At 45.5% G+C, this 19,140-nt stretch overlaps 1 protein-coding gene across 1 annotated transcript in view; it reads left to right on the top strand.

The window, feature by feature from the left end:
- The first annotated feature begins 704 nt into the window (after nucleotides 1–704).
- pde9aa (phosphodiesterase 9aa) overlaps nucleotides 705–19,140 on the top strand; it is a 49,170-nt gene continuing 30,734 nt past the window's right edge. The window contains exons 1-5 of the mRNA XM_048603007.1: nucleotides 705–852; nucleotides 2,243–2,313; nucleotides 13,908–13,951; nucleotides 16,047–16,101; nucleotides 16,185–16,259. Coding sequence (XP_048458964.1) covers nucleotides 781–852; nucleotides 2,243–2,313; nucleotides 13,908–13,951; nucleotides 16,047–16,101; nucleotides 16,185–16,259 — 317 coding nt within the window. The 5' untranslated portion in view covers nucleotides 705–780. The remainder of the gene's footprint in view (nucleotides 853–2,242; nucleotides 2,314–13,907; nucleotides 13,952–16,046; nucleotides 16,102–16,184; nucleotides 16,260–19,140) is intronic.

Genomic DNA, 19,140 nt, shown 5'->3' with positions numbered 1-19,140 from the left:
CACCTCTTTAGAATGCGAGAGTCATCAGTTTTTGCACAACTATATACTTTTTCTTTTAGTTTAATGCTACCTCAAACCTTTTTAAGTTAACCAATAGTGTGGGTTCATGCCTTGAAACCATTCTTATTCTTTGAAATGTATCTATTTTGTGTATTCTGAAATATCCTCTTCAATATCCATCACTGTGTCTCTGTTGACTTCTCCTTTAAACTAATTTACCTCTTTAGCGAATTCTGTTCTCATGTCCACAGAATTCCCCTGAATCTGTGGGTTATTGTTTGCTGACGTTTAGAATGGAGAGAAGTTGATTTGCTGCTAACTCAGTTAAACTCCAATCAATTCGTTGAGATGACTCCCCTGTTCACCTCCACCTGTAGCTTCTGCTTCAATAGCTTCTGCTCAAAGTGCCTCTTGAGATGTAGTAATCAGGACATTTAATTCAGGAGGCTTCCGACTCTCTCGTGTGTTGCTATGGAGATTCTGAGGTGCTTAGAGACTGGAAAAGAGCAAAATATTGTGTGATTCAAATGGAATGTCAAGGGGACAGAGCTCAGTATTGCAGGCTGTGTGTGTGTCTCTGTCTCTCTGTCTGTCTGTCTCTGTGTCTGTCTGTATCTGTGTGTCTGTACGTGTGTGGTCAGCTCAGGCTGGCTCACTATCACCCTTGGAATTGTTCTTAAACAGTGAGAAAGCAGGTTCATTGCCGGGCGGCGGAGGAGCTCAGTTTGGAATTTCCACCTCGCCAAGAGCTGTGTCCCTCACAGGCTCAGCAGGAGAGGAATGGGATCAGCATCATCCACACACCGCTCTAAGGCGATTTTCCTGGACATTGGAGAGAGCCGCACACAGAAGGTACCATCACTCACTGACCAGGCACAGCCACTTTCTACATAGTTTTCCAGACTGAGACATTCCCAGGTGGAAATCCCATTCAATTCATCCAAATAGGGCAAAGGCAGGGATTGGAAAAGCTAGTGTTACTGACAGCAGGAAAAGTGGACCTTCCTGTTCAGCTCAAAATGACTCTGAGGAGGCATCACCTCCCAGACCAGGAGGTTCCGATTTCACTTTGTGATCAACAGATCCAGAAACTCAAGGACTCAATAAGCCCTAGGTTAGAGAGGTGGTGGGGAAGGGTGTAGATATCAGCTGGGGTTCCTGCTCCCAATCACTGTCCAGGGATGCCTGGTTGGAATTTGTGGGCATGGTGCCTCTGGATGGTCGGGCGTTTTCTGGGCTGAGCTGTTAATTACCTTGGTGACAGCATCATGAAGCAAGCAATCTGAGGCAATGTCCTTTTGGAGCTGCTCTTATTGACCCTGTGCCCCATTAGCTTTTTCCCAAAAGCACGAGAGGAAGCGCAAACCAGTGCATGAGCCTGAGAGTGTCGGAGCTGACACTGGTGGGATTTACCCCCTTCTGGGGAGAGTCAGAGACCCTGGGACCTGTACTGCTTTCCTGAAGCCTCTGCACAAGGAGAAACTCTTTCACAACTGCCTTGCCTTCAGATAAATAAAGATCCCTTTAGTCCTCATTGTCAAAGAGCAGCTAGAAGCCTAGGGAAGGTGCTCATGGGAATTGTAAGGAAGGCTTTGAATTTGGGCAGAAATCTTGGGATAATTTGGATAACGATACCAGCCTCTTGTGGAATAGAGGGAAGAATTTGAGCTGCAGTGTAAGATTGAAAATGATGAGGGGATTTGAGGACAGAGCTGGGGGAGGTGGTGACAATTGGCATGGCGAGGGGTGCAGTGTGGAGTGGGATGTTAGTGCTGAGGTTTGGGATGCATGAGTGTGTGTAACTGTGAGAGATGGTGTGGGGATTGCAAGGATTCTCTAGCAATGAGAAAGGATTCAGAGATCAGATGGAAGTGGGAGTCAGGATGGAAAGGGTGGGAGATTCCAATCAGAACTCTTCACAGAGCAGGGACCTGACCTTGTCTCACTTGAAGGGACATGGAGTCTCTCAGCTCCTGGTCTTATCTATCCCAACTCATCAGAACTGGGCTCTGTTCCTTTTCATTGGGACCACGGCTAGACCCTTGCTGCTCCCCTCTCTGACTGTGGTTACTGATCCCCCTCCCACCATTACTGAACCCCCCTGCCCCCCAGGCTCTCTCTCCCCTGTGCCCCCTCCACCTGTTCCACTTGGTGCAGTGAAGGCAGTGCTGAGGATTTTGGATTCTCTCATCGCGGTGATTGATAGGGCAGCTTTTACTGTCACTGCTTCTCTTTGACACAGGTCATTTTCAGCAAATACTGCAGCCCCAGTGACATCCGAGAGTTACTGTGCAGCACCACCGGACTGGCTCGGTAAGAACCTCACTCCCTCAGAGACACAGAGCTGTACAGCATGGAAACAAGTTCTTCGGTCCAACTCGTCCATGCCAACTAGATATCCCAAATTAATACAGTCCCATTTGCCAGCATTTGGCCCATATCCCTCTAAACCCTTCCTATTCGTGTACCCTTCTAGATGCCTTTTAACTGATATAATTGTACTGGCCTCCACCACGTCCTTTGGCAGCTCATTCCATACACGCACCACTCTCTGCATGAAAACGTTGCCTTTAGGTTCCTTTTAAATCTTTCCCCTATCACCTTAAACCTATGCCCTCTAGTTTTAGATTCCTCTACCCTGGGGAAAATATCTTGTCTATTTAACCTATGCATGTCCCTCATGATTTTATAAACCTCTGTAAGGTCACCCCTCAGCCTCTGACGTTCCAGGGAAAATAGCCCCAGTCTATTCAGATTATCCCTAAAGCTCAAACCCTCCAATCCTGGCAACATCATTGTAAATGTTTCTTGAACCCTTTCAAGCCTCACAACATCCTTCCTATAACAGGGAGACCAGAACTGCACACAGTATTCAAATAATGTCCTAACCGATGTCCTGTACAGCCGCAACATGACCTCCCAGCTCCTATAATCAGTGCACTTTCCACCCCTGACCAATAACGGCCAGCATACTAAATACCTTCCTCACTATTCTATCTGCGACTCCACTTTCAAGGAACAATAAACCTGCACTCCAAGGCCTCTTTGTTCAGCAACTCTCCCCAGGACCTTACCATTAAGTGTATAAGTCCTGCCCTGATGTGCCTTTCCAAAATGCAGCACCTCACATTTAATAAAGTAAACTCCATTTGCCACTCCTCGGCCCATTGGCCCATCTGATCAAGGTCCCGTTGTACTCTGAGGTAACCTTCTTCACTGCCCCCTACCCTTCCAATTCTGGTGTCATCTGCAAACTTACTAACCATACCTCCTGTGTTCACATCCAAATCATTTATATAAATGAGAAAAAGCAGGAGACTCAGCAGTGATCCTTGTGGCACACCGCTAGTCACAGACCTCCAGTCTGAAAAGCAACCCTCCCCTATCACCCTCTGTCTTTTACCTTCGAGCCAATTCTGTGTCCAAATAGCTAGTTCTCCTTCTATTCTGTGTGATCTAACCTTGCTAACCAGTCTATAGTAAGGACCCCTGTGGAAAGCCTTACTGAAGTCTATATAGATCATGTTCACCACTCTGCCTTCATCAATCCTCTTCGTTACTTCTTTGAAAAACTCAATTAAGTTTATGAGACACGATTTCCCATGCACAAAGCCATGTTGACTACCCCCAATCAGTCCTTGCCTTTTCAAATACATAATTAGACTCTGACAGGAGAGAACACACAGAGTAAAAAAAAATTTCAAATTCACTTTCGATATAGGCATGGGGTTAGATACAGGGTAAAACTCCCTTGGCAGTGTCCCCATCAAACATTCCCAGGACAGAGACAGCACGGGCTTAGATACAGAGTAAAACTCCATCTACACTGCTCCCATCAAACACTCCCAGGACAGAGACAGCACAGGGTTAGATACAGAGTAAAACTCCATCTACACTGTCTCCATCAAACACTCCCAAGATGTGGACAGCACAGGGTTAGATACAAAGTAAAACTCTCTCTACACTGTCAATGTGACCATGGCTGACCTGATAATCCTTAGTTCCATTTCCCTACCTTTTCCCCATAACCCTTGATTCCCTACCTGATCAAAAATCTGTCTGTCTCAGCCTTGAACATATCTAATGACCCAGCCTCATCAGCCTTCTGCAGTCAGGAATGCCACAGATTCACTCCCCTCTGAGAGAATTAGTTCCTTCCCATCTCTGTCTTGATTGATCGATTGATTTATTGTCACGTGTACCGGAGTAAGTGAAAAGCTTTGTTTATGAGCAGTACAGGCAGATCATAGTAAGCAAGGACGTACAGATCAAAGGTTGTAAAAATAACTTAGACAGAGGCATTCAGGTTACATCGCACAGGTTGAGCACTAGGCGAGATCATCATTAGTAAGATCAGTGTCTTTTGAGGCTAGAGATTCCATTCATCACTCTGATAATGGCCGGGAAGAAGCTGTTCCTGAACCTGCTGGTCCGTGTGTTCAGGCTTCGGTATCTTCTGCCTGATGGAAGAGGTTGTAGGAGATCATTACCAGGGTGTGATGGGTCTTTGATGATGTTGGCCAACTTTCTGCAGCAGCCAACCGACCAATGGTTGAGAAACTTTCAAACATAAACAAAGGGATACTAAAAAAATTAATAAAAAGAGCCAAGATAAATTACGAAAGAAAACTAGTGCAAAATATCAAAAAGGATTGCAAAAGCTTCTATAGGTATATAAAACGGAAGAGAGATACTAATGTTGGTCCCTTGGAAGATGAAACTGGAGTGTTAATAGTGGGGAACACTGAAATGGCAGAGAAGCTAAATCAATACTTTGCCTCAGTTTTCACAGTGGAGGACAACAGTTCCATTCCTAATGGAACGGGCATGTCAGAGGCAATAGAAAGGGTAGAACTTAGAACAATCTACATTGATAGGGAAAAGGTACTCGGTGAACTATCAGGATTGAGAGCAGATAAGTCCCCCAGGCCTGATGGCCCACATCCTAGGGTATTAAAGGAAGTGGCAACGGAGATAGTGGATCCATTCGTTACAATATTCCAAAATTCCCTAGACATTGGAAAGGTTCCAGTGGATTGGAAAAGTGCGAATGTAATGCCCCTATTCAAAAAGAGAGCGAGGCAATATGTGGAAAATTACAGACGTGTTAGTTTAACATCTGTTGTTGGCAATGTGTTAGAATCAATTATCAAAGAAGCAATATCAGGACATTTGGAAAGTCAAAACGCTATCCGTCAGAGTCAGCATGGTTTTATGAAGGGCAAATCATGTTTGACTAATTTGCTAGAGTTCTTTGAAGATGTAACAAGCAAAGTGGATAATGGGAATCCTGTAGATGTAATGTGTCTGGACTTCCAGAAGGCATTTGATAAAGTGCCACACAAAAGGTTAATTCACAAGGTTGGATCATCTCAAATTAGGGGTAATTTGTTAGTTTGTATAGGCGACTGGCAGTGGACAGAAGACAGAAAGTTGGGATAAATGGTTTGCTTTCTGGATGGCAAGAAGTAGATAAGTGGGATGCCACAGGGTTGAATCCTTGGACTCCAGCTGTTTACAACCTACGTGAATGACTTGGATACAGGGATAGAAGGCTTATTGCCAAATTTGCAGACAACACAAAAATATGCGGGATGGTAAATAGCAAATGAGGGAATAAGAACCTTACAAATGGATATGGATAGGTTGGGAGAGTGGGCCAAAATGTGGCTGATGGAGATTAACACGGATAAATGTGAGGTCATGCATTTTGGTCAGAAAATTGGGAAGGCAACCTATATTTTAAATGGGAAGAGATTTCGGGGTGCTCCGGTGCAGAGGGATCTGGGTATCCTCATTCATGAGTCGCAAAACTAGCGCGCAGATACAGCAGACAATAAAGAAAGTGAATGGAATGTTGGTTTTTATAGCTAAAGGAATAGAATATAACGGTAAGGAAGTATAGTTGCAACTGTACAAGGCATTGGTGAGACCGCACCTGGAGTAATGTGTACAGTTTTGGTCCCCTTATTTGAGGAAGGATGTAGTGGCATCGGAGGCAGTTCAGAGGAGGTTCACTAGATTGATCCCACAGCTGAGGGGTTTGTCATATGAAGAGATATTGAACAGTTTAGGCCTATACTCTCTGCAATTTAGAAGAATGAGGGAGATCAAATAGAGGTATTCAAGATGATAAAAGGTGTAGATAAAATAGACGTGGAGCGGATGCTCCCTCTTGTGGGGCATTCTAGGATGAGGGGCCTTAATCTTAGGATAATGGGTAGCAAATTTAAAACAGAGTTGGAGAGAAACTACTTCTCCCAATGGGTTGTGAATCTGTGGAATTCGCTACCCCAAAGTGTGGTAGATGATGGGACAGTGAGTAAATTTAAGGAGGAGTTAGACAGATTTTTGATTGGTAATTGGTTGAAGGGTTATGGCGAGAAGGCAGGAAAATGGGAGTGAGGAGCATATCAGCCATGATCGAATGCCTAATTCTGCCCCTATATCTTATAAATTTATGAACTAAATGGAGTCCATGGATTGAAGATTGGCTTCCGTGATGGTCTGGGCTGTGCACACCGCCTTTTGTAGTTTCTTATGGTCCTGGGCAGAGCAGTTGCCGTACCAGGCCGTTATGCACCGAGACAATTTTTTTTTATTATTCGTTCTTGGGATGAGGGCGTCGCTGGCCAGGCTGCATTTATTGCCCATCCCTAACTGCCCAGAGGGCAGCTCAGAATCAACCACATTGCTGTGGGTCTGGAGTCACATGTAGGCCAAACCAGGTAAGGATGGCAGTTTCCTTCCCTAAAGGACATTAGTGAACCAGGTGGGTTTTTCCTGACAATCGACAATGGATTTACGGTCATCATTAGACTCTTAAGTCCAGATATTTTATTGAATTCAAATTTCACCATCTGCCATGGCAGGATGCAAACCCGGGTCCTCAGAGTGTTATCTGGTTCTCTGGATTAACAGTCCAGTGATAATACCACTAGGCCATTGCCTCCCCCTAGTTTTCAATAGTGCATCTGTAGAACTTTGTGAGGAACGCTATGGACATGCTGACTTTCCTGAGCTGCCCGAGGAAGAAAAAGCATTGTTGTGCCTTCTTGACAGTTGCATCTACATGGAACTCCAGTTCAGGTTGTTGGTTATCGGCACTCTGAGGAACTTGACGCTCTCCACCCTCTCAAACTCAGTACCGTTAATGCAGATGGGGACGTGTTCTCCTCCTTTCTTCCTGAAGTCAATGATCAGTTCTTTAGTTTTGCCAACATTGAGAAATGGGCTGTGCTCATTGCACCGTGTCACCAAGCCCTCTATCTCCCTTCTGTGTTTTGACTCGTCATTGTTAGATATCCGTCCTACTACGGTGATGTCATCAGCGAACTTGTAGATGGTGTTTATTCGTAGTTTGGCAACACAGTAGTGGGTGTACAGGGAGTATAGTACAGGGCTAAGGACGCATCCTTGGGGGGCTCCAGTATTAAGTGTTATCATGGAGGAGGTGCAGTTGTCTATCTTCATTGATTGCGGTCTATGGGTCAGAAAGCTGAGGATCCAGTTGCAGAGAGCAGAGCCAAGACCAGGCTCGGGGAGTTTTTAGATCAGTCTGGAGGTGATAATGGTGTTGATAACATTGGAGAGGCAGAGCAAAGTGCACAGTATTTTGTGAGAGAGCACATTATTAGTAAGTTAATAGGTGGAGTGACAGCAAGGGAGAATTAATGTATAAATCATTGGTTATGCTCATTAGATGTGAACAAATGGAACATTCAGTAAGGTTGGGATGTTACAGGCAGACATTGTTATCACTACAACAAGATGGCAGAGACTGACTCAAGGGAGAACAAGACTGGGAGTCAGCAATAACCTGCTTAGAGACGCCCAGTTTGGGTTCCGCCAGGGTCACTCAGTCCCTGACCTCATTATGGCCTTGGTTCAAACATGGACAAAATACCTGAATTCCAGAGGTGAGGTGAGAGTGATAGGCCTTGATATCAAGGCTGCATTAGACCGAGTGCAGCATCAAGGAGCCCTAGCAAAATGGGAATCAATGGGTATCAGGGGGCAAACACTCCTGTGGTTGGAGTCATCCCTGACACATAGGAAGATGGTTGTGGTTGTTGGAGGTCTCAGCACCAGAATATCTCTGCAGGAGTTCCTCAGGGTAGTGTCCTCGGCCCAACCATCTTCAGCTGCTTCATTAATGACCTTCCCTCCATCATAAGGTCAGAAGTGGGGATGTTTGCTGATGGTTGCACAATGGTACTGAACATTCAGCACCAGGAATGGCAAAGGGAGTAAGCAGAGAGTGCAGGAATCCCCTGTGGCCATTCCCCTCAAAAACACATATACCCATTTTAGATACTGTTGGGGGGATAACCGTTCAGAGGAAAGCCCCAATAGGCAGGTCAGTGGCACTATGACTGGCCCCACGGCACAGCGGGAAAGGGTAAAGGTAAACAGGATCTTAGTGATAGGAGACTCGATAGTTAGGGGGATAGACAGGAGATTCTGTGGCTGCCAATAGGAATCCAGGATGGTGTGTTGCTTCCCAGGTGCCAGGGTCCAGGATGTCTTGGAGCAGCTGCAGAACATTCTCAAGGGGGAGGGTGAGCAACCAGAAGTCATTGTGCACATTGGCACAAATGACATAGATAGAAATAGGGATAAGCTCCTGCAGAGTGATTATAGAGGGCTTGAAAAAAAGTTAAAAACCAGGACCTCAACAGTGGTAATCTCCAGATTACTTCCAGTGCCATGTGTTAGTGAGGGTAAGAACAGAGAGATATGGCAGATGAATGTGTGGCTAAAGAAGTGGTGAAGGGGGCAGGGATTCGGATTCCTGGATCATTGGGATATTTTCTGGGGCAGAGCTGACCTGTTCAAGAAGGACAGTTTCCACCTGAACTGGAGGGGGAACCAATATCCTGGTGGGCAGATTTGCTAGTGCGGCAAGGGAGGATTTAAACTAAATTGGCAGGGGGGGTGGTTTGGTACTCAACATCAGAGAGGCAAGTGTGAGGGTGGAAGGAGATAAGTAATCAGAAATAGAAAGTTAAAGAGACAGGTCAGGCTGGAACAGGACAGGGAATGAGGAATGCCTGTTGGATTAAATTGCATCTATTTCAATGCAAGAGAGCTGACAGGTAAGGCTGATAAACTCAGGGTGTGGATAGGTACGTGGGGCTGGGATATTATAGCCATTACATAAATATGGCTAAAGGAGGGATGAGACTGGCAGCTTAATGTGCCAGGGTACAAGTGTTTCAGGCAGGACAGAGGTGGAGGAAAGAGGGGAGGGGGAGTTTTATTTTTGACTAACAGGACTAACTTTGTGGGTGGAGCTAAGAAATAAGGAGATGGTGATCTGATTGGGGTTGTACTATAGGCCCCCAAATAGTCTACAGGAATTGGAGGAACAAATCATAGAATCCCTACAGCACAAAAACAGGCCATTCAGCCCAACAAGCCCACACCGCCCCCCTGAAGAGCATCCCACCCAGATCATTCCCCTACCCCTGCATTTCCCATGTCTAACCCACCTAACCTAAACATCCCTGGGCATTAGGGGCAATCTAGCATGGCCAGTCCACCTACCCTGCACATCTTTGGACTGTGGGAGGAAACTGGAGCACCCGGAGGAAACCCACGCAGACCCGGGGAGAACGTGCAAACTCCACACAGACAGTTGCCCAAAGGTGGGATTGAACCCAGGTCCCTGGCGCTGTGAGGCAGCAGTGCTCCTGAGGTTGTGAAAGGTGCCAAGTAAATGTGAGTCTTTTACAGCCTGAGTCAAATTGTTGTTGGAATGAGGGTATAATTGGAAAGCCCCTCCAACCATAGTGACATTGCACTGAGGGGATATAAATACCTGCTGTCCTTCAATGTATGTTATGCAGGGAGATTGCAGAGACTTGCAGGAGCAATAGAGTTGTCATAGTAGGGAATTTTAATTTTCCTAACATAGACTGGGACTGCCATAGTGTTAAGGGATTAGGTGGGGTGGAATTTACTAAATCTGTTCATGAAAATTTCCTTATGCAGTATATAGAGAGTCCTACTTGGGAAGGGGCAAAACTTGACCTACTGTTTGGGAAATAGGGCAGGACAGGTGACTGAGGTGATGGGGGAACACTTTTGGGACCAGTGACCCTAGTTCTATTAACTTAAAATAGTTATGGAAAAGGACAAAACCAGTCCACAGGTTCAAGTTCTAAATAGGGGCAGGCCAATTTTGATGGAATTAGACAGGATCTTGCAGGGCTTGATTGGAGTAGCTTGTTTGCAGGCAAAGAAACCTCTGGCAAGTGGGAGGCCTTTAAAAGTGTGATAGCTGGAGTTCAAGGTCTATATGTTCCTGTGAGGCTGAAGGGCAAGGTTGGCAGGGAACCCTGGATGACAAGAGATATTAAGGCTTAGATCAGGAAAAAGAAAGAGGCATGGCTCAGGTACAGGCAGCTGAGATCAAGGGAATCCCTTGAGGTGTATAGGGGATACACGAGTTTATTGAAGAAGGAAATCAGGAGGGCTAACAGGGGGCATGAGATAACTTTGGCTGAGACGATTAGGGTGAATCCAAAGAGATTCTTTAAGTATATTAAAGGAAAAAGAATAACTAGAGAATAGGGCCCCTCAAGGACCAAGGTGGACATGTATGTGTGGAACCGCAGGAGATAGGCGAGGTCCTTAGTAAATATTTCTCCTCTGTGTTCTACCGTGGAGAAAGACATGAAGACTCGGAAACTTGGGGAAGTTAATGGTGATATCTTGGGGACAGTCCATGTCACTGTAGAAGAGGTGCTGGAAGTATTGGAATGTACCAAGGTGGATAAATCTCCTGGTCCTGACCAGCTTTATCCAAGAACCCTGCAAGAGGCTAGAAAAGAAATTGCGGGGGTCCTGGCTGATATATTTACATCATCATTAGCCACAGGTGAGGTCCTGGAAGACTGGAGGGTAGCGAATGTTATGACCTTGTTCAAGAAGGGCTGCAAAGAAAAACCTGGGAATTATAGACCAGTAAGCTTAACATCTGCAGTAGGTAAGTTACTTGAGAAGATTGAGGGATAAGATATACGTGCATTTAGAAAGACAGGGTTTGATTAGGAGTAGTCAGCGTGGCTTCATGCATGGGAGATCATGCTTCAAAATTTTTTTGAGTTCTTTGATGAAGTGACCAGGAAGGTGGTTGAGGGCAGGGCAAAAGACATAGTCTATATGGATTTCAGTAAGACCTTTGATAAGGTTCCACATGGCAGGCTGCTCAGGAAGGTTAGATCATGTGGAATCCAGGGAGAGTTAGCAAATTGGATACGCAATTGGCTTGATGGTAGGAAACAGAGAGTAATAGTGGAAGGATGCTGGTCAGACTGGAGGCTGTGACTAGTGGTGTGCCTCAGAGGTCGGTGCTGGGCCCATTGCTTATTGTTATCTATTTCAATGATTTGGATGAGAATGTACAAGGCATGATTAGTAAGTTTGTGGATGATGCTAAAATAGGCTGTATTGTGGAGATAACAGTGTGGAGCTGGAGGAACATAGCCGGTCAGGCAGCATCAGAGCAGGAAAGTTGACGTTTCGGGTCGGGATCCTTCTTCAGAAATGGGGAGGTGGCTTCGAGGGTAACTTGCAGGGTTGGTGTTCCCATGTATCTGCTGCCCTTGTCCTTCTAGATAGAAGTGGTCATAAGTTTGGAACATGCTGTCTGAGGATCTTTGGTGAATTTCTGCAGGGCATCTTGCAGATAGTACACACTGCTGCTACTGAGCGTCGGTGGTGGAGGGAGTGGATGTTTGTGGATGTGGTACCAATCAAGCGGGAGCTGCTTTGTCCTGGATGGTGTCAAGCTTCTTGAGTGTTGTTGGAGCTGAACCCATCCAGGCAAGTGGGGAGTATTCCATCACACTCCTGACTCGTACCTCGTGGACAGGCTTTGAGGAGTCAGGAGATGAGTTATTCACTGCAGTATTCCTAGCTTCTGACCTGTGTAGCCACTGTGTTTATGTGGTGAGTCCAGTTGAGTTTCTGGTCAATGGTAACCCCCAGGATATTGCTAGTGGGTGAATTCAGGGATGGTTACATTTCTGGGCATACACTTGTTCCTCTCCAGAAGACCAGACTAGCAGTCTGCTGCTGGTTGCACTGGGGCTATGTTATACCCTAGTGGAAACCAAACTCAAATGCCATCACAAACTGCTGATTTGACTTTAAGATTCTGTAGGTTAGTCAGTGAGGAATGCTTCTATTATATGGGTTGTGTTTGTGGTCACTGCAGGGTGTGGGTGTGGGGTTAGGGTTAAGTTGATATGTGCAAACTGGAGTTTTAAATTAACGACCATTCTCAAAAGTTTATCATCAGCCTGTGCTCCAATTTCTGTTCAATCTCCATCACTTGGTGAAGCTCGGGATTCTGAGTCTTGTCTCTATATTTCAGGAGCTGTGCGATTTCTCTGCTGGATTCCGACAATGCGATCATCTCTATTGATCCAACAATGCCAACAAATACAGCCAGGCAAGTGTCCACCTCTGTCCTGAGCCTTTTGTAATTCCTCATCACTCACTGAATAATCTCACTCTGACTTCCTTGAACCATTCAACCTCAGTTCAGGAAGGTCAGTCTAACAGCCTCAAAAACAGAAATTGCTGGAAAAGCTCAGCAGGTCTGGCACCGTCTGCCCTCCATCTCTCCACAGACATTGTCCTGAAATATAGAGACAAGACTCAGAATCCCGAGCTTCACCAAGTGATGGAGATTGATCAGAAATTGGAGCACAGGCTGATGATTAACTTTTGAGAATGGTCGTCAATTTAAAACTCCAGTTTGCACATATCAACTTAACCCCAACCCCACGCCCACACCCTGCAGTGACCACAAACACAAGCCATATAATAGAAGCATTCCTCACTGACTAACCTACAGAATCTTAAAGTCAAATCAGCAGTTTGTGATGGCATTTGAGTTTGGTTTCCACTGACATTGTCAGACCTGCTGAGCTTTTCCAGCAATTTCTGTTTTAGTTTCTGATTTACAGCATCCGCAGTTCTTTTGGTTTTTATTCAGTCTAATAGTCTAACAGCCTAACAGGCTGGGTGTTTGTTTGTAATTCCTCCCAATGGCTGACTGTAAAAACAGGAGAAATTCCCGCTCAGCCATGGGAGGGCAAGAACACCAGAGGGTCTACATCTCACAATCTATCACATGACCATAGCCAGACTCCCTGAGTGACCTGGAACACACCAGCACCACTCTGTTCTGGTCAGGACAAATGTAGAACATAGAACAGTACAGCACAGTACAGGCCCTTCGGCACACGATGTTGTGCTGAACTATTATCCTGCTAAGATCAATCTACCCTGCATACCCTACATTTTACTATCCTCCATGTGCCTATCCAAGAGTCACTTAAAAGTCTCTAAGGTATCTGACTCCACTACCACTGCCGGCAGCGCCTTCCACACGCCCACCACTTTCTGTGTGAAGAACCTACCTCTGACATTTCCTATCAACTTGGGTAGCAACTTTGAGGGATCTATGGACGTGGACCCCAAGATCCCTCTGTTCCTCCACACTGCCGAGAATCCTGCCATTAACCCTGTATTCTGAATTCAAATTCAACCTTCCAAAATGAATCATTTCACACTTTTCTGGGTTGAATTCCATCTGCCACTTCTTTGCCCAGCTCTGTATCCTGTCAATGTCCCATTGCAACCTACCATAGCCCTCCACGCTGTCCACAATGCCACCAACCTTTGTGTCATCGGCAAACTTACTAAACCACCCTTCCACTTCCTCATCCAAGTCATTTATAAAGATCACAAAGAGCGGAGGTCCCAGAACAGATCCCTGCGGAACACCACTGGTCACCGAGCTCCATAATTTCTTGCTAAAGTTCCTTATGACATGTGAATGTGTCTCCGTCATGTCTCAATCTGAATCAACTGTGTCTCTGTTTCAGCTCTCCATACAGAGTTGTTGCTCTGACTGGTGCTCAGTTATCTGGTAAGATGATCAGCTTTGTGGCAGCAATTCTCTCTGTAGGTAGACCCATAAGTTACTTCCTGATTGTTGCTGTGTATTCTGAAATGAGCGAGCACGTGTTACTCTGAGAAAGTGTATGTTACTCTGTCTGAGTATTTGTTACTCTAAGTGAGTGTGTGCAATCATTGAATCTCAGAATTGTTGTGCAGAAGGAGGCTATTTCAGCCTGTCACGTCTAGATTGGCTATCCAGTGAGCGTAATGACTTAGTGTCATGTTCCTGCTTTCACCCCCCCATTCCTGCTCCTCGATTCAATTTAAAATAATCATCCAATACCCTCTTCAATGCCTCAATTGAAGCTGCTTCCACCATATTTCCAAGCAGCATGTTCCATTCCCTAACTACTCACTCTGTTTGAGGGAAGGTCTTATGAGGAAAGGCTGAGGGACTTGAGGCTGTTTTCGTTAGAGAGAAGAAGGTTAAGAGGTGACTTAATAGAGACATACAAGATGATCAGAGGATTAGATAGGGTGGACAGCGAGAGCCTTTTTCCTCGGATGGTGATGGCTAGCACGAGGGGACATAGCTTTAAATTGAGGGGTGATAGATATAGGACAGATGTCAGAGGTAGGTTCTTTACTCAGAGAGTAGTAAGGGCATGGAATGCCCTGCCTGCAACAGTAGTAGACTCGCCAACTTTAAGGGCATTTAAATGGTCATTGGATAAGCATATGGATGATAATGGAATAGTGTAGGTTAGATGGGCTTCAGATTGGTTTCACAGGTCGGCGCAACATCGAGGGCCGAAAGGCCTGTACTGCGCTGTAATGTTCTATGTTCTATGAAAAAGGTATTTTTCTCATCCCTCTTGCTTCTTATGCATGTCATTTTAAACCTGTACTGTCTTGTTCTTGTTCCTTTTACAAACAGGAGCAGCTTTTCCCTAGTTACTCTGTCCAGCCTGTGTATGATTTTGCAAACCTCAATCAGATCTCCTCTCAACCTTCTCTCCAAGGAGAACAATCCCATGTTGTTCAATTTATCCTCATCACTGAAGTTTCTCATCCCTGGAACATTCTTGTCCATCAGTTCTGCACTCTCTCCAATGCATTCATATCTTTCCTATAATGTGGCACCCACAACTGTACACAATACACCAGGTGAGGTCTAACAAGGGTCTTGTACAAGTTCAACATCACCTTTTTGCTCTTGTACTCTATAGCTCTTTAATAAAACTGAGGACATTGTATTTACTGCTCTCTCCCACTATCCTGCTACCTTCGATGACCTGTGCACATGTACATCCAGGTCCGTCTGCTCCTGCAACCCCTTTAGAATTGTACCGCCTGTTTTACATTATCTTTCAAAGTTCTTCCTACCAAAGTGCACCACCTCACACTTCTCTGCATTGAACATCATCTGGCCCCTGTCTGCCTACTCCTCCATTGTCCTCCTCACAGTTTACAATTTTTCCAAGTTCAATGTCATTTGAAACTTTGAAATTATTCCCGCACACCAAGATCCACATTGTTAATGTATTAATCAGGAAAAGCAAATCATTCCTAGGGAACTCCACTACAAACCTTCCTCCAACCAGAAAAATATCCATTGACCATTACTGTCTGTTTGCGATCACTCAGCCAATGTTGTATACATGTTGCCAATGCCCCATTTACACCACAACCTATAACTTTCTTCACAAGTCTGTTGTGTGGCACTATATCAAAAGCCTCTGGAAATCTGTGTACACCACATCAACAGTGTTACCCTTGTCAACCCTTTCTGTTACCTCTTCAAAAAAACTCCAGCAAGTTAGTTAATTTTGAAGTAACCCTGAATGAGTGTATGTTACTTTCTCATTGGAAGTGAATCTTCAGCAGATGGGGGGTCACTATATTTGGGAGCTGTATTTTGGAGGGAGAGGTAACCATGGAGAAGGTTTTAGGTGGAGGGGGTGGTTTTGGAGAATATTTCAGGGTGTTGGTTTGGGGAGTGCTCCATTTAAAGTGAGGACAGAGGAAGTAAACTGTTGACATGATATAAAGTTTGAATTTAAGCCAGTCTGGGTTGATCACCATAACTGTAAACATTCTCCATTTACAACTTCCTGTTTCAGAGAAAGATGAAGTTTTCCAGAACGTTCTAGCTCAAGTTGCAGAGCAATTTTCCAGGTAAATTTCTTGATAGTAAGGTTGTTCAGCCCCATCACTGTGAATAAGAAACCGTCAGTGAATCACTGAACCTTCTCTTCCAGGGCCTTCAAAATCAACGAACTCAAATCTGAAGTTACAAACCGCCTCAGCATTTTGGAGAAACGTGTGGAATGTACGTATCGGGGAGAGGGATGGGCAGAGAGAGAGAGGGGGACAGAGAGAGATAGAGAAAGCGGGGGGCAGAGAAAGAGTGGGGGGGGCAGTGAGAGAGGAGTGCAGAGAAGGAGAGGGGGGGCAGAGAGAGGGAGGGCAGAGAGAGAGAGAGAGGAGCGGGCAGTGCAGTGTTCAGTCTAGGAGTAGGCAGTGGGCCTATCTCTGGGCTTGTCTACTGGAGTCCCATGCAAACGATGTGGAGTAGTGGATTCAAATCCCCCACGGCAGATTGGCCAACCCATTGCCAATTGTTGGAAAAATCCTCTGCGTCACTAATGTCCTTTAGGGAAGGAAACTGCCATCCTTACCTGGTCTGGCCTACATGTGACTCCAGACCCACAGCAATGTGGTTTACTCTTAAATGTCCTCTGGGCAATTAAGGATGGGCAATGAATGCTGCCTAGCCAGCAACAACCTCATCCTGTGAATGAATAAACATTCAGAATAAGATTGTGCACATCCAATATGGTTTTGTAAAAGGAAAATGGCTTTTGACTAATTTATTAGAGCTCTTTCAGTAAGTGACAAGTAAGGTGGAAGTTGGGGAGCCTGCAGATGTGGTGTACACCATGATGCAGCAGAATTGTACTCCAGCACAATCTGTAACCTCATGGCCCGGCATATCCCCCACTCAACCATTACCATCAAGCCAGGGGATCAACCCTGGTTCAATGGAGAGTGCAGGAGGTCATGCCAGGAGCAGCATCAGGCATACCTGAAGATGAGGTATCAACCTGGTGAAGCCACCAAACAGGACTACTTGCACGCCAAACAGCAAAAGCAGCAAGTGATAGACAGAGCTAAGCGATCCCACAACCAACGGATCAGATCTAAGCTCTGCAGTCCTACCACATCCAGTCATGAATGGTGGTAGACAATTAAACAACTCACTGGAGGAGGAGGCTCCACAAATATCCCCATCCTCAATGATGGAAGAGCCCAGCACATCAGTGCAAAGATAAGGCTGAGCTTTTGCAGTAATCTTCAGCCAGAAGTGCTGAGTGGATGATCCATCTCGGCCTCCTCCAGTGGTCCCCAGCATTACAGATACCAGTTTTCAGCCAATTTGATTCAATCCACGTGATATCAAGAAACAGTTGGAGACACTGGATACTGCAAAGGATACCGGCCCTGACAACATCCCAGCAATAGTACTGAAGACTTGTGCTCCAGAACTTGCCGCTCCCCTAGCCAAGCTGTTCCAGTACAGTTACAACTCTGGTATCTACCCGACAATGTGGAAAATTGCCCGAGTATATCCTATACACAAAAAGAAGGACAAATCCAACCCGGCCAGTTGCCTCTCGATCATCAGTAAAGTGATGGAAGGTGTCACTAACAGCGCTATCAAGCAGCACGTGCTCAGCAATAACCTGCTCAGTGACACCCAGTTTGGGTTCCACCAGGGCCACTCAGCTCCTGACCTCATTACAGCCTTGGTTCAAACATGGACAAAAGAGCTAAATTCCAGAGGTGAGGTGAGAGTCACAGCCCTTGACATCAAGGCTACATTGAACCAAGTGTGGCATCAAGGAGCCCTAACAAAACTGGAATCAATGGGTATCAGGGACAAACTCTCTGGCTATTGGAGTCATACCTGACACATAGGAAGATGGTTGTGGCTACAAGAACAGGTCAGAGGCTAGGAATGCTGCAGTGAGAAACTCACCTCCTGACTCCCCAGAGCTTCTCCACCATCTACAAGGCACAAGTCAGGAGTGTGATGGAATACTCCCCACTTGCCTGGATGACTGCAGCCCCAACAACACTCAAGAAGCTCAATAACATCTAGGACAAATCAACCCACTCCATCTAAGTGTCTAACTTGATAAATTCAGGGACTTGCTGGAAGTTAGGGTAATGATTAATGTAAACACAGCTGTGTACGTAAACATACAAATGCTAACTATGTGGAAGAAAAGCTTTGGGGACAGTTGCTCTAGAAGCTAATGGTTCTGAAAGGGTTAATGTTGGAGAGTGCATTAAAGTCCATCCAATGAGATGATGTGATAGTGTTAGGTGAGGATACAGAATTTGATGGTGAGATCCTGATGGAGATTGAAGTGTCATTACTGGCTCCTGACAGTCTTCATGATTTGGCTGTGAAACACTATTCCCAACCTGGATTGGATTAGAAATGACCATGTCCATACCAACACAGGAATCCAGAACATGAGTAGGCCTCTTGGCCCTTTGAGCTTGCCCTGCCATTCTGTAAGATCAAGACTAATCTGATTGTAACTACGTATTCACTTTCCTGCCTTTCCCTGATAATCTTTCACCCCTTTACTTTGACAAGAAACTATCCACTTCAGCCTTGAAAATATTCCGGGCTCTGCTTCCTTCTGGTTTTCAGGATTGGAGTTCCAAAGGCACTCAATCCTCAGAGAAAGACCCATGACCCTCATCTCTGTTTGAAATGGGTGACCCCTTTATTTTTAAACAGTGATCCCTCATTCGAGATTCTCCCAAAAGAGGAATCATTTTCTCCACAGCCCCTCAGTTAAGTCCTCATGGCCTTTTGTCACATCAGCCTGCCCCATGCACAGGCTCAATGGCCTGAATGGCCTCTTTCAGCATGGTAGCATTTGGATGATTATCCAAAGCTGCAGCTGCAGCCTCAGCCTCCGCTCCATTGAAATCATTGACTTGGTTCCTGTTGGCTTAGGGAGCTGTCACTATGATGATGATAAAACACAAACAGAACTTACTGGAAAAGTTCAGAGATAGTAGGAACTGCAGATGCTGGAGAATCTGAGATAACAAGGTGTAGAGCTGGATGAACACAGCAGGCCAAGCAGCATCAGAGGAGCAGGAAGGCTGACGTTTCGGGCCTAGACCCTT

The sequence above is a fragment of the Rhincodon typus genome, chromosome 11 (assembly GCF_021869965.1).
Source record: "Rhincodon typus isolate 14 chromosome 11, sRhiTyp1.1, whole genome shotgun sequence".
NCBI classification, from domain to species: domain Eukaryota; kingdom Metazoa; phylum Chordata; class Chondrichthyes; order Orectolobiformes; family Rhincodontidae; genus Rhincodon; species Rhincodon typus.
This window is presented reverse-complemented; position numbering and strand designations above follow the sequence as displayed.